We start from the raw sequence: 19,372 nt of genomic DNA on the forward strand, positions 1-19,372 counted from the left end.
AGAAAATCAAAGGGTTAAAATCTAAAATTTTGGGCAGTAGTGACACTATATATGCTTTATCTCAACTGGTTGGTTGGTTGTTTTAGAGGTATGAACTGGCTAACCAGTTCATACAGAATTCAATTTTTTTTTTTTTTTGTATTTTCTATTTTAGATATGTTTTATGAGTTCAAATATACTTTTTTGTCCAACTTATATACTAAAAAACTAAACTCGTTTAATCAGAATTTTGATTTTTCTGTATTTTATCTTTTAGATATGTTTTATGAGTTCAAAAATACCTTTTTATCCAACTTATAAACATAAAAATTGAACCCAACTCAAAACTTAAAAAATTATTGTTCATCCAATAGCAAACCTCTATTTATTTGCTTCAACTAGTTGGTTGGTTGAATTGGTATGATGAATCAACTAACAAGTTTGTCCCAGATCTGCTTTATCAATGAGTTTTGTAGCATAGCAAATTTTTTCATGTAAAGAAGGTATACATTTGATCAAAACTTTCTAAATCTCCCAGTTGTTCAACTTTTCAACATTAGCCAACTTTCTCACAAATTTAAATGAGTGATTTTTTAAAGTGCCAATTGTCAGTTGGGGTAAGCAGTTCATTAAGGTTTTCTTCATCTTATAAGCCTTATTTATGGTATTCTTCACTGAACCTTTCAAGATAATTGATAGTGGCACCATTAAATTATTTTCTTAGCCTTTCCACCTCATCCTTGACCCTTATCACATATGGGGTCCTGGAAATGTTAAGTGAATCGGTGGGATCCTTATCCGATCTTCATTGGGCTCCCTCACTTCAATCTGTGTTACTCTTTTTTCTTTTATTACCTCAACTGCTATTTTGAAATCTGTCTTTCCTGACTTAAAACCTAAGTCAAACCTCTGATCATCACACTGTATTTTTATCACATTAACCCTCTCAGGTATTCTTGTGGTTATGTAATATTGGAATGGCAATCCATGTTTCAAAAAGTATCTAGCAACCATTTTTGATGCCTCAGAAATCTCTGGCTTTCTTCGTATCATATTTTCAGGTACCCATTTAATATTTGCAACCTCAAATGCATGCAGATTTTCATCCTCAAATGCACGCATGAATTCAAGGCCTTTCTAATAACATGCTATATATAGGATGAATATCTATCACTTGTAGTATCACTTGGAACAGTTTGGGGTCAATGATCAGTTCAACATCAATATTCCCAATAATTGGCCTAGGCGACCCATCATATGTTTTGGCAGTCATGGTACTTGGCTTCATATGAGAGGCATTAACAGACATCTCATCAAGCACATGCATTAGAAACACATTTAAAACTATTATCTACGAACACCTTAGAAATCACACAATCTTTGCATTTTATCGTGATATATAGTGGTTTATTATGATTGGTCCCATCAAGATTAAGTTCATCATAGGTAAAGTACATCTAGTTGGTGGCTTAAATCCTTCCCACCAAATGTTCTATGGAATCCTATGTGATATCTTGAGGAACATACACCTCATTAAGAACAATCTGAAGAGTGTTCCAATGCAATTCTAAACTCATCACTAATGACAACAAAAAGATCCCAATGAGTGTATTTTTTAATTTATCCAACACGTTATATTCATTATGCTTTATCAACTTCAAAAACTTATTAGCCTCTTCATCTCTTACCGACTTATTAACCTTATCCATGTTTGCCAATTCCACCACATTCTTTCCTTTGGCTTTCCTATAATCCTCTAGCTCTTTAAGAATAAAGCATCTCCCACTTCGAGTTAGCTCTTATATTTTACCATAAAAAAATAAGGGCTAGACTTGTGCTATGAAAGGGGTACCTTTAATTATGAGTTAGGGCATTATAACTTCCACTAGCCATATTTGTAGGCTCAGTCATAATCATTTTCAGGGTTCCCCCCTTAATTGGATGATATCTAAAAACTTTAACCTTCTTATTAAAACTAGTCACCATCCCTATTAGGTCAATTTTTTTTTTTTACCAATCAATCTCAAAACTCTCAATGTCATTATGTCCTGCACATCAGAATGAAACTCTTCACAAGATTCACTAATATGTCTATAATGCTATTGATACTTATAATATTCATTCACATCTTTTACAACTTGTGTGTTGACTGGTGTTTTGAGATATCTAGCTTGTTTTAACATCCAATACAATTTCTCTATTGTTACCATTATGATTGCTTCACCTTCCCTTCCTATCTCTAAGGTATTAACCCCTTCACTTTCAGAATCATGGTTTGGTAATGGATTTGAATTCATATTTGAGGATTCATCAAAAGTAATCCATCAAGCCTTGATAAGTTGGAGGATTTTTCTCTTGAATGCAACATATCCATCAATATTATGACCATCGATACTAGCATGATATTTATATTTTTATCGGGTTTGTACTAGTAAGAGAATGGTGGTTGTAAAGGTGTTAAAGGAACAAATGCAACCTAGCCAATAACGAACAGTCTTTGGTACATTTCACTTAGAGGTATGGGTAGTGGTGGAAGTTATTCTTGGTTTCCTGGGAATTTTCTTCGTGGGCAAGATGCATTTTTGGTCTAGTTATTTGTAGGGTTGATTTAAGTGTTTGTTTGGATTTTAGGAAAAGGCTAAGTAAAATTTATATTCGATATGACAGGGGTAAACACAAATGTTTTGAGGCCGTAGTTATATTGGTAAGTTTTCTTCTTGCTTTTACCTCCTCCTTTGACATTGTGAATTTCAATTTCCTTTCTTCATCCAACAAAACCCCTTTTCTTATTAGGGTCTGCAATCTTACCCTTCTAGATGGCCTGCTCGATCCTTTCAGCTATTACAACAAGGTTAAAGAAATTTTATGAGAGCTTCTAACCAAGTATTCAAAATACAGGGCCTTGAAAATGTTTGAGAATAAACCAATCATCTCCTTTTCCAACAATGAAGGATTAACTTGTGCAACTAATTCATGCCACCTTTGGACGTATTTCCGTATAGACTCTTTGTTTCCTTTCTTCATAGCTTGTAAGCTTGATCTATCTAGAGCCACATTCATATTGAACTTATATTGCCTAATAAATGCATCAACCAAGTTCTTTCATCTTCTTACCTTGGTATTATCTAATTGCATATATCAAGTAAGAGCAGCATCACTCAAACTATCTTGAAAGAAGTGTATCAACAACTTCTCATCTTGAACTACCTCAACTATTTTATTACAATATGCTTTAAAATGGGTTATCCGTACTAGTTAGAATAAAAGTTATATTGGCTATTGGTGAGAAAGGTAGACGCCAACAATGACAATTATGCGTCCATACTAACAAAGGGTAAAGCAAATAATAGGTGAGTGCCACATAAAATGATAGTTAGGGCGGTGCAAACATGGACATGACAATATGTTTTCTAGGTGTGAGTATTTTTTTTTCTTCCTTTATTAGGTTCAGTTGGCTGCACTTAAGGCTAGTTGGGCCATTTTGTCTCTTTTCCTTTCCCTTCTTCTCTCCATGGTTATACCTTCATTAAGCTTGGTTGGGATGAAATTCATGGTGGAATTGAAAAAATATTAAAGAATCAAGGATTAAATTAAATGAAGAAGAAAACAATTGTATGGCACGCTAGCATGTGAGGAAGATCATCGTATTTTGAAGATGTGTGTAGCGTCTTCCAAGCTCTAGTGACATTCTTACTCGGTGTTATTAGAATTGTCTTGGTAATAACTTCTTTTTTTCTCCTCTCTTCAGTTTCCTCACCTAATTTCTTCCCTTTTTCCATTTTTTTTTATATGAGATGGTTCTCCTTTCTTTTAATTGTTAATTTTAACCACAATTATATTTTGTTGTCACAAAATTAATTCAATCAATTATTTTTAAAATCATGAACATACAAAACAAAGAAAAATAAAAGAAGTATTTGAAGGGAAAAAGAAAAAAAGAAAGAAAATGCAACATAAAAAAAATAAAACTAAGAAGACCAAAAGTTCATGGGAAAAAAGAGAGTAAATGAATAGTTAATTTCGTGTAATAAACAGGGAATGAATAGGAAATGTGTATGCTATTTTAGTCTCTCTTTCTTTTTTTTTTTCAATTGCCAACATTAACCAATATTTTATAGGGCACGCTATTTTACAATCTTCATATCTTAATCTATCAAGTGTTAAACCTAAAAAATTACAGAGATACAACACCAATGGCTTTAGGATCACTATTAATAAATCTAGTGGCTTTCATAGCTATCAATATTTACACCAAGACTAAGCATCAGAATAACAAAACCCCTAAAACCTGCTTTTGGTTTTTTTTTTTTTTGTCGAATTAGCACAATAAACTTAAAAATTTAGAGGAATGACAACATTTAAAAAAACATGATGAAATATCATAGTTTGATCTTATTGTGCTTTACAAGTACAACTTCAATTAAAATTTAAAAAGATTAAACTCTAGCAATTCACAGACACTCCCCCTCTCTAAAAAAAAAAAAAACACATCGTCTCCCTAAGATCTCTAGTAAAAAACACATCAATCACTTAGATTTTTTCCTTAAAACAACTAAAAATCAAATTCATCCTAATCTTTAAGCATCATTTGATGTTTTTGTGTTGAAAATTCATTATTTCTTTTTTTTCCACCACCACTACCGTCGTTGTCGTCGCTACCTCAATTATTCTTATAGTCCTATAAGCAAGGTAAACATATTAAATTGCTATTAATTTGTATTTGGTTTGGTTGAAATCAAATAATTATTTAGGTTGAATTTAGGATTTATGGTGAATTTAGAGTTTGTTGAATCAATAATAAATTAGTTTTTTTTTATAAAAAAAAAAAACATTCAATTAAAGTTTATTTGATATAGTTAAACATGAAAATAAGTTGAATTAATGATGAGTTAATTATTTCAATTAATTATATGTTGTGTTTAATTTAGGTTAAGTTGCCACATTAGGTATTTTGTGTATATTGTTGAAATCAACTAATAATGCAGTTAAATACGCACACACATCATAAATGTGGTTGGTGAATTTAATATTTTCTTTTAATTAAATTAATTTGCAATGAATTTGTATTTGATTTAATGCAATTGAGCATAAAAATATCAATTGATAATTTATCATGAATTATGTTTAATTTTTTTTGTTAAGTTTGTTTTAACGTTAAAATTTGAGAATTTGTTATGAATTTTGTCAATTAGAGTTGCGGTAAAGCAATTTAGTTAAAATTACGTTAAATTAACAAGAATCTTATTATTATTATTTTTTTACAAAATGTCTAATAACATGTTTATGTTATGTCATATTATGGTGACAATATTATTCCTAAAGTGAACGGTAGTATCACATACAAAGACAAAAGCAATTTGTTGGTAACTGGTAATTTAGGCATGTCGTATGTAGAAATGTAAGAAATCATTTGTCATGGACTTGTGTGGAATTATAAATATATTGATGCTGAAATAACTTAGAGGTGTTAAATTAGTGAATAACAATATTTCATGTACTGATTGTGGATGATGGTAGTTTTAAGACAATGATTGATTCTTTTTATAAGCAGTACGAGCAACATGCCTAGTAGATTCAACATCACATAAGTATTAAAGTTTTTTGAGTTTTATGTATTTATCTTTTAATTTAATATTAATTTTTGAATAAAATTGGGTTGGTTTCTAGCTATAAGAGGGTTGGGAGACCACATTTTATCTTCGTAGTACTGATGAAGAAAGTGAAGTTCATACTGCATCATTCCAGTGGTCAAATGTTTGATGCACTAGACATGAAATCTTTGGAGAAAGGCTAACTCTTGATGATATTGTGGCAAAGGACGATGCCACTTAGGCAGGAGCTGGATTCAATCGTGCTACTGATGAGCTCGACCATCTAGTAGACATCGTAGACGTAGATAGATAAAAGAATTATGTTTATATATTTTGGGATTATTTAAATATTGTATTATTGAATTATTTTATACTCATTTTACATGTATATATGGTTTTTTTTTTTTTTTTTTTTTTTTTTTTTGCATTCTTAAGGCTACTTGTTATTATAGAATATGAGAATAGGTTGAGTTTAGTTAGAATTTGTTGATTGTGATTACTGTGAATTTTTACAAGTTCTTTTTAAGTGGGGCAAAGTTTTGGGTATAGTTTCTACATTGAGAAAAACTATTCATTTTTTGATAAAACTTGTAAATATTTTAACTCTTTAAAATCACAAAGTAAATAAAATTTCAGATTGATAAAAACTATAATTTTATAAACTTTTCTAGACTTAAAATACAAAAATTATCTAAAATCTTACCATAGTTAAAAATGTGACCATTTTAGCTACTTTCTAATTGTTTTATCAAAAGTCCAAATATTCAATCGTTTCTCAAAATGGTAATGTCACGGCTTTAAACAGCAACATTAAATATCATATTTCTAAACCGCGATATCCTCAAACTATACTATTTCATTCAAAAAAAATTATCTTTTGCTACTTCAACATTTAATTATATTTTGAGTACTAAATACCCAATTTATCCTAGGATTTTGATGCATTACTTACAAGATCATTCAATGCCTTATTTTCATCATCCTAACAATAAAACTATCATAAATTGTTTCTTATTATAATTACAATTATTTTTCAATATTTTTTCTTAAAGATATAATAAAATTTTATTTTTAATATCAACACATTAATATAATTTAAAACCACCTAAAATAATTATTTTAAAATACAAAAAATATTTCAATTTTTTTCAAAAACACTTCAACTACCACCCACGAAAACAAAACAAAATGACTTGGTGTTATGCTAGACTCAGTTGTTACTTGCCTTGAGACACCATACGGCAGGGCGACCCCAATGACAACCAAATTAGGAATCGAGCTAGTGGCGGTCAAAATCAGTGTCTCCGAAATTGAGAGGAGGAATTACTGGAAGGCACTAACTAATTTCTCAAATAAAATGAAATTGGACTCTTATCTAATTCCAGAAATACAAGAATCAAAACTGAAAGCAACTCACTCATACTAACAACACACCATTCCATTCCACACCCTAAAAGCACAATGGTCAAACCAAAATAGAGATTTTCAAGCACTCCCTCTAAAGCTCCCCCATGTTTGAAGTTGAATAACTAACCATTTAGTCAGCAATCACCCCCAGCACTCGACAAATCAGATCCTCTTCCATTTCCTAGGTTTGGTGCTGATCAAATACACATCTATGATTGTTGGTTCTCAGTCGTCAAGCTGCCACTGCTGCTCCCACCACCCATTCGGTTGGATTCCCCCACTCTAGCTGCCAAGGCAAGAACTTCAGGTGACATCTCCCAGCTTCCACTTTTTCTTCCCCAACTCGATCGCCTAGGATGTATTCCACCACGGTCCCCAGCTTCATCTACTGTGGTCCTGATATCCAGGGATAATTCACCGAGTTCACCATCTTTTATGTTCAACCGATCATTGTCAGCAAGTTGTCCTTCGCCATCAGTCATAGCATTCATGTCTCCCCACACTGTTTTCCTACCCATTTCCATGTCACCTACAGCTTTACCCATATTTGGACTCATGAAGCCCCCACCAAGTGTTTGAGTTGGTAGTGCAGGTTCCCAGGGCACCTTTGCCCTGAAATTGTTCTTGGATGGGGGGATACTGGAGCAAAATATTTCCTTCAAGTTCTCTACCACTCCTTTATAAAAAGGATTTGCGTGCCTATCATAGCGATATCTGAAATTCTCATAAGTAGTCTGCACAAGCAAGGTGGACCATTAGTAAAAAGTGTACTGTTAATAACAGAGACTTTGATTCAGAGTGAATGAATGGAATTTTCTTCATAAAAGAGGAAGATTACTCTCATACCTGATTTGTGCTGATGAGATACAAATGGAAGGCAGTAAGGCCACCGACAAACCACATTGATATGAAAGTATAAACTATTAAAACAATCGAGGCAGGGGTTTTGATCATTGCTTTCCAAATTAATGAGTTCTCTGATCCCATGATCTTCCTAATGTAGACCCAGCAGAATGAAAAAACATATATACAGAGAAGGGTCGTTGAGAAGACAAACATGAAGAAGAATCGATAATTTCTCTGCACCCAGAAGCATATCAATGAATTTAAGGAGCCATGACACTCAAAAAGACAACCAAGGCACCAAATAAACCCAACTATTTTCCAGGCCAGCAACTTGAGAAGTATTAATTCTAGAAACTTCATATCAGAATTTGCCAATTTATATGCATGAACTATTTATATTCAATACATTGACATTTCATTAAGTTTTCAAATTATCAATAAAAAACAGGGACCATATGTGTTCAGACACATCAAATTTTGAGATAGCATCAGCAAGACAGGGCTGAATTTTCATGGTCAAAGAAAGCAGAACCCAACTTCAAGCTCGGGTCCATTTAATTATCACCCTTCAGCAGAAGAGAATCAAGAGATCCACAACAATATGACTACTTATCCTAACCAATTGACGTCATAGAACCAGATATAATTTTTCTTTTATTTTGTGTTGAAAATCATTTCACAGCTACAGTATCACAATTATAAAAAAGAGGATCACTTACCAAGCCAATACACTGCCCAACCCAAGGGCAGTGATGGTCAAATCTTTCTACACAGTTATTGCATATTGAACAATGCGAGCAGCGAGGTGGTCTGTAAAGCATGCAAGTATCACAATACTTGACTTTCACAGTCATTCCATTGAATTCCACCTCCTTAATGCGTGGCAGGCGTAATTGTGGAGTTTGACCAGATCCAACATCTGCACTCCCATAAAAGCTGTCCGGTTCTGGTGGATATGCATTGCGTGGAATTATGCCAGGATCCCTTCCAGATGTTAGCAGGAGAAGAACTAAATCCTGAGATGTCAGAGACATTTATGAGCTTCATTTTCAGTCTTACAGAACCAATTTCATTATCAGGCATGCATGAAAGACGTAGCATAGACAACATTTCACACATATTTAGAGCTTTCACTTCAGGAACAAGATATCCCTTCACAACGCCATTCGCCATCCTCAAAATTAGTGCAAAAAGTGCCTCACGTGCATGACAAGAACCACACAAGTGTATGCAGGTCAAAAGAGTGTGAAGCTAGGTTTGACATAATTTGGTTGTAGCAGATTCAGAAAGGCAAAATGACAATAAAAAGAAACATAAAAACTGCACATCCCAAAAAAGTAAGAGCATGGTATAATCCAAGAATGGCATGTACGTGATATTTTGCTAGGCCGCATATTTTACAAATCAAATCACATGCAACCCTAGCTTACATGGCAACCCTAACACCAGCCTAACTGTATGATGTATTAAAGGTAAAAAATGTAACCGGGTTTTGGTATAGACAGAACAAGGGATAAAATTTGATGAATTATGTATAATCTGAACACCCTGAAAATGAATTATGATGATACGTTGGCAGTTATGCATATATCCTTTTTTAATTCGCTAATAAATCTAATTGGGTTTGGTTGGTTATTAGTGGCAACATGGATAGTTATTCATTGTTAGTTCCCAATTCTCTCTAGTTGCAAAATATTTAATTAGAGACTTCCTAAATTACTTTTAAAATATAACCATGAAATTAAACTGACCCATCAAACTCTAAAAAAATATCACTGAAATTATATCTGAAAGTTTATTTGTATTTTAACATTAGCATGAGTTATTTTCCAATTTATCATTTTGAGTTTCTTTTCATTATGCTTCCTGTGCTTTAAAAGAAAGTCCTCTTGGTGAAACTTCATAAGACTTGAACCATACATGGTGCCACTATCTTCCTACAAAAAAATACATTTGCTTATTAGCTGTCTCAAAAACCTCATCTTATGTGAAACAATATCCCATTCCTGTTCGGTTTCAAAACTTCTTTTCCAGATTCTCTAATGCTAAACATTTTGCAAATGTATTCACGTTGTCCAAAAGATAAAAATAAAAATAAAAATTTTCATACTTAGTTATGCAAGGTCACATAACAAACTCGACCAAAGGATTAATGATTTCTTATTTATTTGTTGTCTAAAGTTTGTTGTTACTGTAAATGATGCAGTGAATTGTTATTGATTAAAGTTGTTTTTATAAGATTATTTAGAGACGGATAAAGGAAGGTGGAAAAATAAGAGAAAAATGAAGGAAGAAAGGTTGTGAGATGAAGTGACAACAAATATTAATTCATTCCATCCTTTCACTTGCTTACATCACATGTATATATAAGAAAAGAGTATAAAATTACTTTACTACCCTTGACTCCACTCTATAAATAATAATTGCTCCTAACACTCCCCCTCAAGATGAGGCATAGATATCTCTCATGCACATCTTCCTAATAAAGCCTTTGGTAAACACATTAGGTAATTGTTCTTTAGTTTTTACATAGATATCTCTCATGCACATCTTCTTAATAAGGCCTTTAGCAAACACATTAGGTAATTGTTCTTTAGTTTTTACAAAAAGAATACAAATAGTCTTCTCATTCAACTTCTTCTTAATAAAGTGTTTATCAACCTCAATATGCTTCATCCAATAATGTTGAACTGGATTATGGACATTGTTGATAGTTGCTTTGTCATCACAGAACAAAGGCATAAGACCACCAATAGTTATTCTCAGCTTAGCTTATGCATTTGATTTTTTGCCACAAAAGTTCACACACTCCATGTCTCATTGCTTGATACTCTGCTTCTACACTATACCGAGACACTACATGTTATTTTTACTCCTCCTTGACACCAGATTACCATCAATTTCAGATGTGAATTTTCTATCATCCGGTGATCCTGCCCAGTCAGCACCGGTTAAGGCTTTTACCTTTAAGTGCCCTTTGTTGGAGAACAACAATCCTTTGCCAGGAGTAGACTTTAGACATCTAAGGATGCGATAAACAACATCAAGGTGGGATGTGTGAGGATCATGCATAAACTGACTGATAATACTAACTGAATAAACTATATGAAGTAGGGTATGTGATAGATAGATCAACCTACCAACCAATCTTTGATATATTTTCTTTCAAATAACCTTGCAGCTTCAATTCCTAGAAAGTAACACAACGTCCTAAGGTCTTTGATCTTGAATTGTTTAGTAAGATACTCCTTCGACATATAAACCTCCTCGTGATCATTTCTTGTCACCACAATATCATCAACATATACAATGAGAATTGTAGTCTTGACTTAGTGATGTTTGATGAAACATGGTGTTGTCTCCATTGCTTTGTTTGTACCCAAATCTAAAAATGCCTTGTTGAATCTATCAAACCCTGCACGAGGAGATTTCTTAAGGCCATATAAAGCTTTTCTCAACTTGCACTCCTTGCCCTTTGTCTTCTCACAAGAGAAACTTGGAGGAATTTCCCAATACACTTCTTCCTCTAAGTTTCCATCTAGAAAAGCATTCTTAACATCTAATTGTTGCAAGTCCCATCCTAGATTTGTTGTAATAGATAACAACACCTTGATTGAGTTCATTTTTGCAATAAGAGGAAACGTTTCCTGCTAGTCAATTCCATAAGTCTTGGTATATCCCTTAGCAACTAGCCTTGTACCTATCAATACTTCTATTCAGCTTCTGTTCAATAAAGAGAACCCATTCACAACCTACCACTCTCTTTATTGTAGGAAAAGTTGTGAGCTCCCATGTGTTATTTTTCATCAAAGCTCTCATTTCCTCTGCCATGGGTTCTTTCCACCTAGTATTTTTAACAACTTTCATAAAATCCTTAGGAATAGACACATAAGACAAGGAGGATGCAAAAGCTCTTTATGAAGGTGACAAGTGATCGTATGACATAAAATTAGATAAAGGATGGTCGATATTAACTTCGAACTCCTTTTCTAAGAGAGTTAAAGGAAGATCATCAATAGAAGGAATAGCATTGTCAATGGAAGAGTTAGGAATTTAATAGTAATGTGTATGTTGTAAGGTTGAATTCAAAGATGGTTCTAGGCTAGATATTGTTGATTCATTGACTTCTTTCATTTTTTTTCTTGCAAGTGTAAGCCTACCAAACCTTCTCCTTTTGTCCCTTTCTAGTTTCCCCATCATCTTCCTGAACTATTTATTTCTCTCCTTCTAGTTCCTCATCACTCCTACATTCCTTGACTTCTGCTGGATTTTCATTTCCTTTCTCTCTCTCCCCTTGATTTGCTCCCTCCAATTCTAGCCTAAGATTAAATAAGGTAAGAGATACCAAGAACATATCCTCACTCTCATTGACCTCCCCCTTAAGATGTGAGATGACAAAATATAACTCATTTTCACGAAAAGTTACACAATGCCAACAAGCATTTTTCTACTTGGAGGATGATAACATTTATACCCTTTCTAGTAGCAAAGTATCCAATGAAAACATATTTCAATGCTCCCGGATCCAACTTACCAGTAGTTTGTCAATGATCCCAAACAAAGCAAACACACCCTGAGGTTTTTTACAGGACAATGTAGGAACTCTATTGGAGTTCTAAACTCAAGAACTCTCAGTGGCATCCTAGTAATGAGATATGCTATTGTAAGAATCTTATCTCCCCTGTAGGTTTTGAGCAAATTCCTTGTGAACATGAGAAATTTGGCATCTTCTAATAAGTGTTTGTTCTTTCGCTCAGCTACATCATTCTAATTTGGAGTATTTACACAACTAGTCTGATGCAAAATCTCATGTTCCAACATAACCTCCATCCATGTACTTTGTACCATTATCACTCCTTAAGATTTGAACTTTAGCATTAAATTGTGTAAAAATCATGTCATGAAACCTCTTAAAGCAAGAAAACACTTCACTTTTATCATGCATCAAATAAACTTAAGTAGTACAACTATAACAATCAATAAAAGTAACAAAACACCTACATCCAAATAAGGAAACAACTAGACTAAGACCCTAAACATCTGAGTGGATCACCATAAAAGGTTTACTACTATTATTAGTTGAGGAATAAGTAGCACATATATGCTTAGCAAATTCACAAGCATCACAAGATAAAGTTGTTGTAGTACATTGCTTAGATGGTGCTGGAAAAAGCTTTCTTTGAGCTACAAAAGATGGATGCCCCAATTAATTATGTCACAAAAGTAATTCTTGATTGACATCCTTAAAATGGTCATCAGCCCATGTTGAACTCGCTTGTGTTTTCTAGACCAACAAAACCAGCTTCTAACAAATATAAGCCATAATTCACTCTACCATAGCCAATCATCTTCTTCGTCTTCAGGTCCTTGAACACATAATGAGTGGGAATAGAATGAAACTTTACCCTTTAATATTTAGTTATTTTAATAATAGATAGAAGATTAGAAAAGAACTTGGGAACATGAAGCACAGAGGTTAAAGATAAAGCAGAAATACAATGGATTGAACCTTTACCAGAAATGGGAGAAATGGGGGCTTGGGAACCATCAGCTATACGAACTTTATCTTTACATGAGAAAGGATTGTAAAATGAAAAAAAATTTGAAGACCAAGTCATGCGATCATTGGCTCCTGAATCTGTAACCCAAGGATCAAAATCAGAAATGGTTGAGGAATTAAAATTTATCATTGGCATACTTGCCTGTGCAAAGTTGGATGAAGAGGAAGAAACAAGTTTGGTCGTTAGATGTCCAAATGTTTGAACCTCTTCCTTGGATAGATTTGGGGTGTTTGATTGACAATTAGGAACTGGACTTTCAGTTATCTCTGACACAAATGCTTGTGATCTAGGATGACCAATTCTTTTCCCACCTCGCCCCTTAAAAGACATCCATGTAATTGTCGATATGTCTCCCTAGTATTTTGGTTCGTCTACAATAATGACACATCAGTTGTTATTTGTCTGCTAACCTTGGTTCACTAAGATGTGTAAATCCTTCTCTAAAGTTTTTCTGATTGGAGAGACCTATCATGGCTGACATCTGATTGGATGCAACATTGCATTTCTACTTTCCTTTTACTAAACATGAGAATAAGTCTACCTCAAGGAAAGCAAGGGAAAGGCTCTTTCCCAAAACATGAACTCTAATTTGGTCATATTCAATGTTTAACCCAGCTAGGTAGTCATAAACACATTCCTTATCAATTTAGTTTTTGAAACTTTAACAATTAACCTAGAAATCCTGGTAGAAGTTTAACTCCTGCCACAAAATACTCAATTCAGCAAAGTATTGGGCTATAAACATATCACCTTGCTTGGTTTCATGACCTTTTTTTTGTAGCTTGTAAACATGTGTATCATTGCCTAATTGTGATCACATCTGTCTGGCAACATTCTAGATTTTTAAAGCAGAATCCAATATGAGATAACCACTAGCAATCAAAGATTGCATGGAGTTGATGAGCCAAGACATGACTAGAGAGTTTTTTTACTCCTATTGATCGAATATTGAGTCGCCAGCTATTGATCTCTCCTTCCTGTGATGTATCCATACAGTCCATGTGCCTCGCTAAACAACAAACAAGATCGGGACCAAGCTGGATAATTATTTCCATCTAGTTTGATAAGGCTGATTTGGATGGTAGTATTCTCACTCACAACTCCAACCCGACCCCCACTACTCTCACCAAAGTAGAGAACTCTTCTCTGTTATATTCAAAACACTACAAAGGACTATATATTTGATCACCACAAGAACCTAACTAGTCACGGACTAATAACCACCCTCCTAACTTGATAACAAATAATCATTCTCACTTATTCCAACAAGCAAACCTCTAGTTCACAATATTCAAGGATTTACAGAGTTGAAACCTAACATTTTTCCTACAAAACTAACAGCTCAAACAACAATTGCTAGTGAGACGCTAGGGCTTTTGTTCATGGAGTCAAGGCATTTCTAAAAGTACAATCTAAACACTATAGTGATGTTGTGCTAGCATCAACGTGTTGTCATTGTTGATGTCAGCAAAAATAGTTGACTCCCCCAAAACAATGGTGATGTTTGTTGTGCTCATACCAAGTTGTTTTTCTAAGATTATTTAGAGATGGATGAAGGAAGGTGGAAAAATAAGAGGAAAAAGAATGAAGAAAGAACAAAGAAAGGTTATGAGATGAAGTGACAACAAATATTAGTTCATTCCATCCTTTCACTAGCTTACATCACATGTATATATAAGAAAATAGTATAAAAATACTTATTACCCTTGACTCCACACTATAAATAACAATTGCTCCTAACAACAATTAACAATAATCATACTAGTAGATTGAGAGTATAAAAAAAAATGTTTTTAATAATTTCTTGCCTTTTTTATTATTTTTTTTTAAGATTGACATGCAAAAACATACTATATCATGTGTCACATACTAGAACAAAAAAAACACTTATATTGATCTATTGAAATTTTTTGCCTATAATATTTAGCTACATAGAATAAATGTGGGACAGAATACATGATATATGTGCATGTATATTTCATTAAAGTGCAACATCCAGCCTTTTGGAAATTGGAGAATTGACAATACCTATAATGTTATGCAAAGGATGTGCTTGCAACAAGTATGGTCATCATTCATATCAATAAGAAGAGTCAATGTGGTAAAAGCAAGGCCAACATGGTAAGAAGGGGCAACAAACTAGGGTAGAGACACGCTGGGGCTATGAACTGGAAATTCAATGAGATTGTATTGAAGGCTTTGAGCAAGGTAAAAGAAAGCACATCAACCCGCTATCTCTGCCACAACTGATGAAAGGTGATAGGTAATGGCATAATGCCATGCTAAATCACAAAAAAATACTTATCCCTCTTGAAAATTCATTCTTCTAAACAACTAAAAAAAAAAGTACCTCAACAATGCACACCATGAAGGACTATATTATGAAGAAGTTATTCATCCATTAATCTGCTCTACAGATTGCAATAATCAGTTTCCAAAAATAACACCTCTTATCCCCAGTCCACATAACTAAGCAGTTTTTCCTACCCCATCCATTAAGGACTATATTTTGTAGAAGATGTTCATCCATTAACCTGCTCTACAGATTACAATAATCAGTTCCCAGAAATCACACCTCTTATCCCCAGTCCACATGACTAAGCATTTTTTTCCTATCCCATCCAGTCTCCAGACAGCCTACTGTATATTTAGCTTATGCTCTAAATTTCTGCATGACCAAATCTAAAGACCTTCCCTTTGAACCCCTTTTCTCCTGCCATCCTCCTTAGAAGGATGAACAAGACTGGTTATAGTTGTGCTTGAATCACGGTTGAAGACTCTCCAATAATCCATGGCAGTGCACCAATATAACAATTACCCTATCTGGGCTCTCTGATATCTCAGCATAAGATCAGAGAAGACCTGAATGGATACTATTGCTACACTTCAAGTTCATAAATTGCCGTACATGCCAAGAAAAAGAGATTTTTTTCAAGCAAACTATGCAAAATCAAAAGATTTCAAGGAAATTCTCTGCTCTTCAATCCTGGTAGAAAAACTCTGGCTGACTCAGTTTTTGTTCAATGCTGAGTTAATAGAATTTGCCAGCCAGATGTCAGATACTATAATCCTTACCACTATGGAGAGAAAGAGAGAGAGGGATTGGAATGTGTGTGTGTGTAAAAGAGAGGGGGGGAAGGAGCTCACATAAATAGTGAACACAACAGCAATGACCATTATTGATATTCCCCAATCATCTGAAAAATCATCCATCAGCTTTCTGGCAACAAAAATACAGAACACTGCAACTGGAACAACTATCAGGAGTGTAGTCAATGCAAGCGATCTCACATCTGGTCCAAAAATAAACCTCCCTTGAAGAAAAAATATCTGCAGAAGAGTGTAAATCCAGTAAGTTCCTGGGAAAAACATTGAAAATTTTGCACATACTTAGAAGAAGAATGCAGTTGTGGGCAATGCTAGCACCAAGTCCTAGGATCAACTGACATCTGACCACTGGCACTTTGGAAGCTGAATACTACACTTAAAGTCCATCAATCTCATTTTCACATAGTTTACCACATGGTCAATCAACCACAATTCAAGCAATATAAGTTCCACTAACATAATATCACTATCACTAATACAAAACAGGGTTAAGAAGCTCTCACATATTATAAGAACTCTACCAGTTCTTGTTCAGGAATTAAACCTCTTGGTCAAACACTCAATTATATATGTGACTTTCCTATTACATCCTTCTCTACAGAATTCTGCTGTCAATGACAAATTTCTACGAATTCAAAAAGAAGTAGCATAGTTATATAGTGTGCAATGAGAGAAATACTCAATATGGCATCTGTTGAATGCGGAAGAATAAGTTCATGCATTGCCCAACACAATCATTTCAATTTGAGATATAACATAAATATTAAACAAACACAAAAAATAATTGTACTTCCACTAGGCGGTCACAAGACCCTTGACTCATAAAATAGGCAAATCACCCCATTCAAACAATCTTGAAACTTAAGCTGCAAACGTCAAAATCAAAACACATCTCAGATCTTTCCATCAACCTCTTCCAACTTCTTGTTAGTTGCTTTAAATCTTATTGACATGATCCTGACAGACAAACGCTTTCCACTTAATTAAACGCCAATAACTACACAACTAGTTTTAATCTTGTCAAAAATAGCTGATGTTTGATACACTCAATATTTTACTAAGAGGGCTCATCAAATTTGGTTTTTCTTTTGTTACTGTCACCATTAATCATGTAACACTATTACTACTTGTTAAACTTTTTTAATTCAACAGATACAGTCAAAGTAGCTTTAAGTTTGCTTCTTCTTCTTTTTGTCTTTTATTGCTGATTCAGATTCCCATTGAAAAGAAACAGAAACAGTGTAAATTTTCGTTGACAATATTGGTATCAATAAATCAATAAAAGCTTTCAAAATGCACAAAAGCGAAAAGAAAGAAAGAAAGAAATGATAAATCAGCTACTTACGTTACTGCCTTTCCAAGTTTGATAAACCCGTAAATCACTGGATCCAGCATCCGATGATCCCTTTGGTGGTGGCACCACATACATTTCTCAATCGAATCTCTCCCTCTATTAAACCCTCAATTCAAGCCACTCATAAACCCTTAAAAAAAATCAAAAATCAAAACTTTGACGAACAGTCTCTCTCTTTATTAGGGTTTCATGAGAGTAGTGGTGGAGGAGGCGGAGGCGGAGGCGGTGATGCCGGGGTTTTCCTGGTGTTTTTGGAGTGACAGGGAGGAGAAGAGGGAGAGATTTGATTATGGCGTGGTGTTTCTTTGTGTGCATGTGGCTTTACTGGAATTGAGAAGGGGTGATGTGGCGTGTTCTGATTGGACTGATGTGAGTGATGTGGACCGGGGTTGTGGTGAACCGGGGCTGGTTGGTTTTTTAGATAACAGGGATGTGGTTTTCACTCTGATTTCTTTTGATTTTATTTTGCATATAATTATTGTCATTATTATATGTGTGACCATGACCTTACTTTGACCCATCTACTAATGAAAGAGGAAGACAGCAGTAGTCTATGAAAATGATATATTATTATTATTATTATTATTATGTTTTAGCCATGTTTATTTATTTATTTATTATTATTATTATTATTCCCTAGTTTGGTTTGGAAATTCAACTTGGCTATACTTCTCATCATTTGTCAACTTTCAATTTACAATGTTCTATTTTAAAAAACTCACAATATATCTCAAAATACTCTCCCATCAGGCAAATAAATTATCAAATTTGTTAACCCAATCATATAAAGTTTGCAATTATTTTCTAGCAAATTCTAAATGAGTAGCATTAACATGCTATTGCACATTTATTTGACATGTTATATTCATATACTAGATAGGTAGGTGGCTTTATGTTTGATAAGTTAAGTTGATGTTAGTGCTTTTAAATAAGCAAGAAAAATATGAGATTCAAATTATTGACTTAATCGGGTTCAATAAACTCGGTTAATTTAATAATATGATTTAAAAAAAAAACATCGTAAATAACTCGAACAGAAAAAGACAATTATCATATTAGGAATGAGAAGGAAAAAAAAAACATTTTGGAGACATACCATCACTCTACCATTGATGCTACTTAACCACTAAAATTAGCTTATCCAGACGATTCAAATGTTATTGTGAAAAGCTCTATGTCATGACAAAAAAAGTTTGTACACGCCGTTAAAATAACAAACCATAAAGCAAGCTAATCAAAATATCATGAAATCATTATCTCATGCTTATATTTAATAAAGTAATTAATTTAGTTTTTTTTTAAAAAAAAAAAGCTAAATTGAATAAAGAACGATAAATAAAAAGACCCAAAATAACTCAAGTGATTATCAAAATTAGTGAAAATCTTATAGAAAAAAAAATTAATAGAGTCCAATCCTAAATTAAGTAATTATTAAGCGATGAAACTGAAAAAAAAAATATGATCTTAAAAAAAGAAAAAACAACAAAACCCGAGCACATTTTCTAAACCTGTGTTAATCTTTCAAA

General features: G+C 33.6%; 1 protein-coding gene across 2 annotated transcripts; it reads right to left on the reverse strand.

Annotated features, from left to right (window-relative positions):
• Nucleotides 1–6,893: 6,893 nt before the first annotated feature.
• LOC118038151 (probable protein S-acyltransferase 7) lies at nucleotides 6,894–18,256 on the reverse strand. 2 transcript variants are annotated; one of them, XM_035044454.2, is made up of 5 exons: nucleotides 17,838–18,256; nucleotides 16,532–16,714; nucleotides 8,543–8,839; nucleotides 7,824–8,057; nucleotides 6,894–7,711 (listed from the first exon to the last, which is right to left on the reverse strand). In XM_035044454.2, exons 1-5 carry the CDS (start codon nucleotides 17,919–17,921, stop codon nucleotides 7,187–7,189), a joined length of 1,323 nt encoding a protein of 440 aa, XP_034900345.1. In that variant the 5' UTR covers nucleotides 17,922–18,256; the 3' UTR covers nucleotides 6,894–7,186. The 2 variants fall into 2 exon arrangements, with proteins under 2 accessions (XP_034900345.1, XP_034900346.1); XM_035044455.2 differs by lacking the exons at nucleotides 16,532–16,714; nucleotides 17,838–18,256 and adding an exon at nucleotides 13,339–15,034.
• Between the last annotated feature and the right edge of the window lie 1,116 nt (nucleotides 18,257–19,372).

This window comes from Populus alba, chromosome 17, assembly GCF_005239225.2.
Source record: "Populus alba chromosome 17, ASM523922v2, whole genome shotgun sequence".
NCBI lineage: Eukaryota > Viridiplantae > Streptophyta > Magnoliopsida > Malpighiales > Salicaceae > Populus > Populus alba.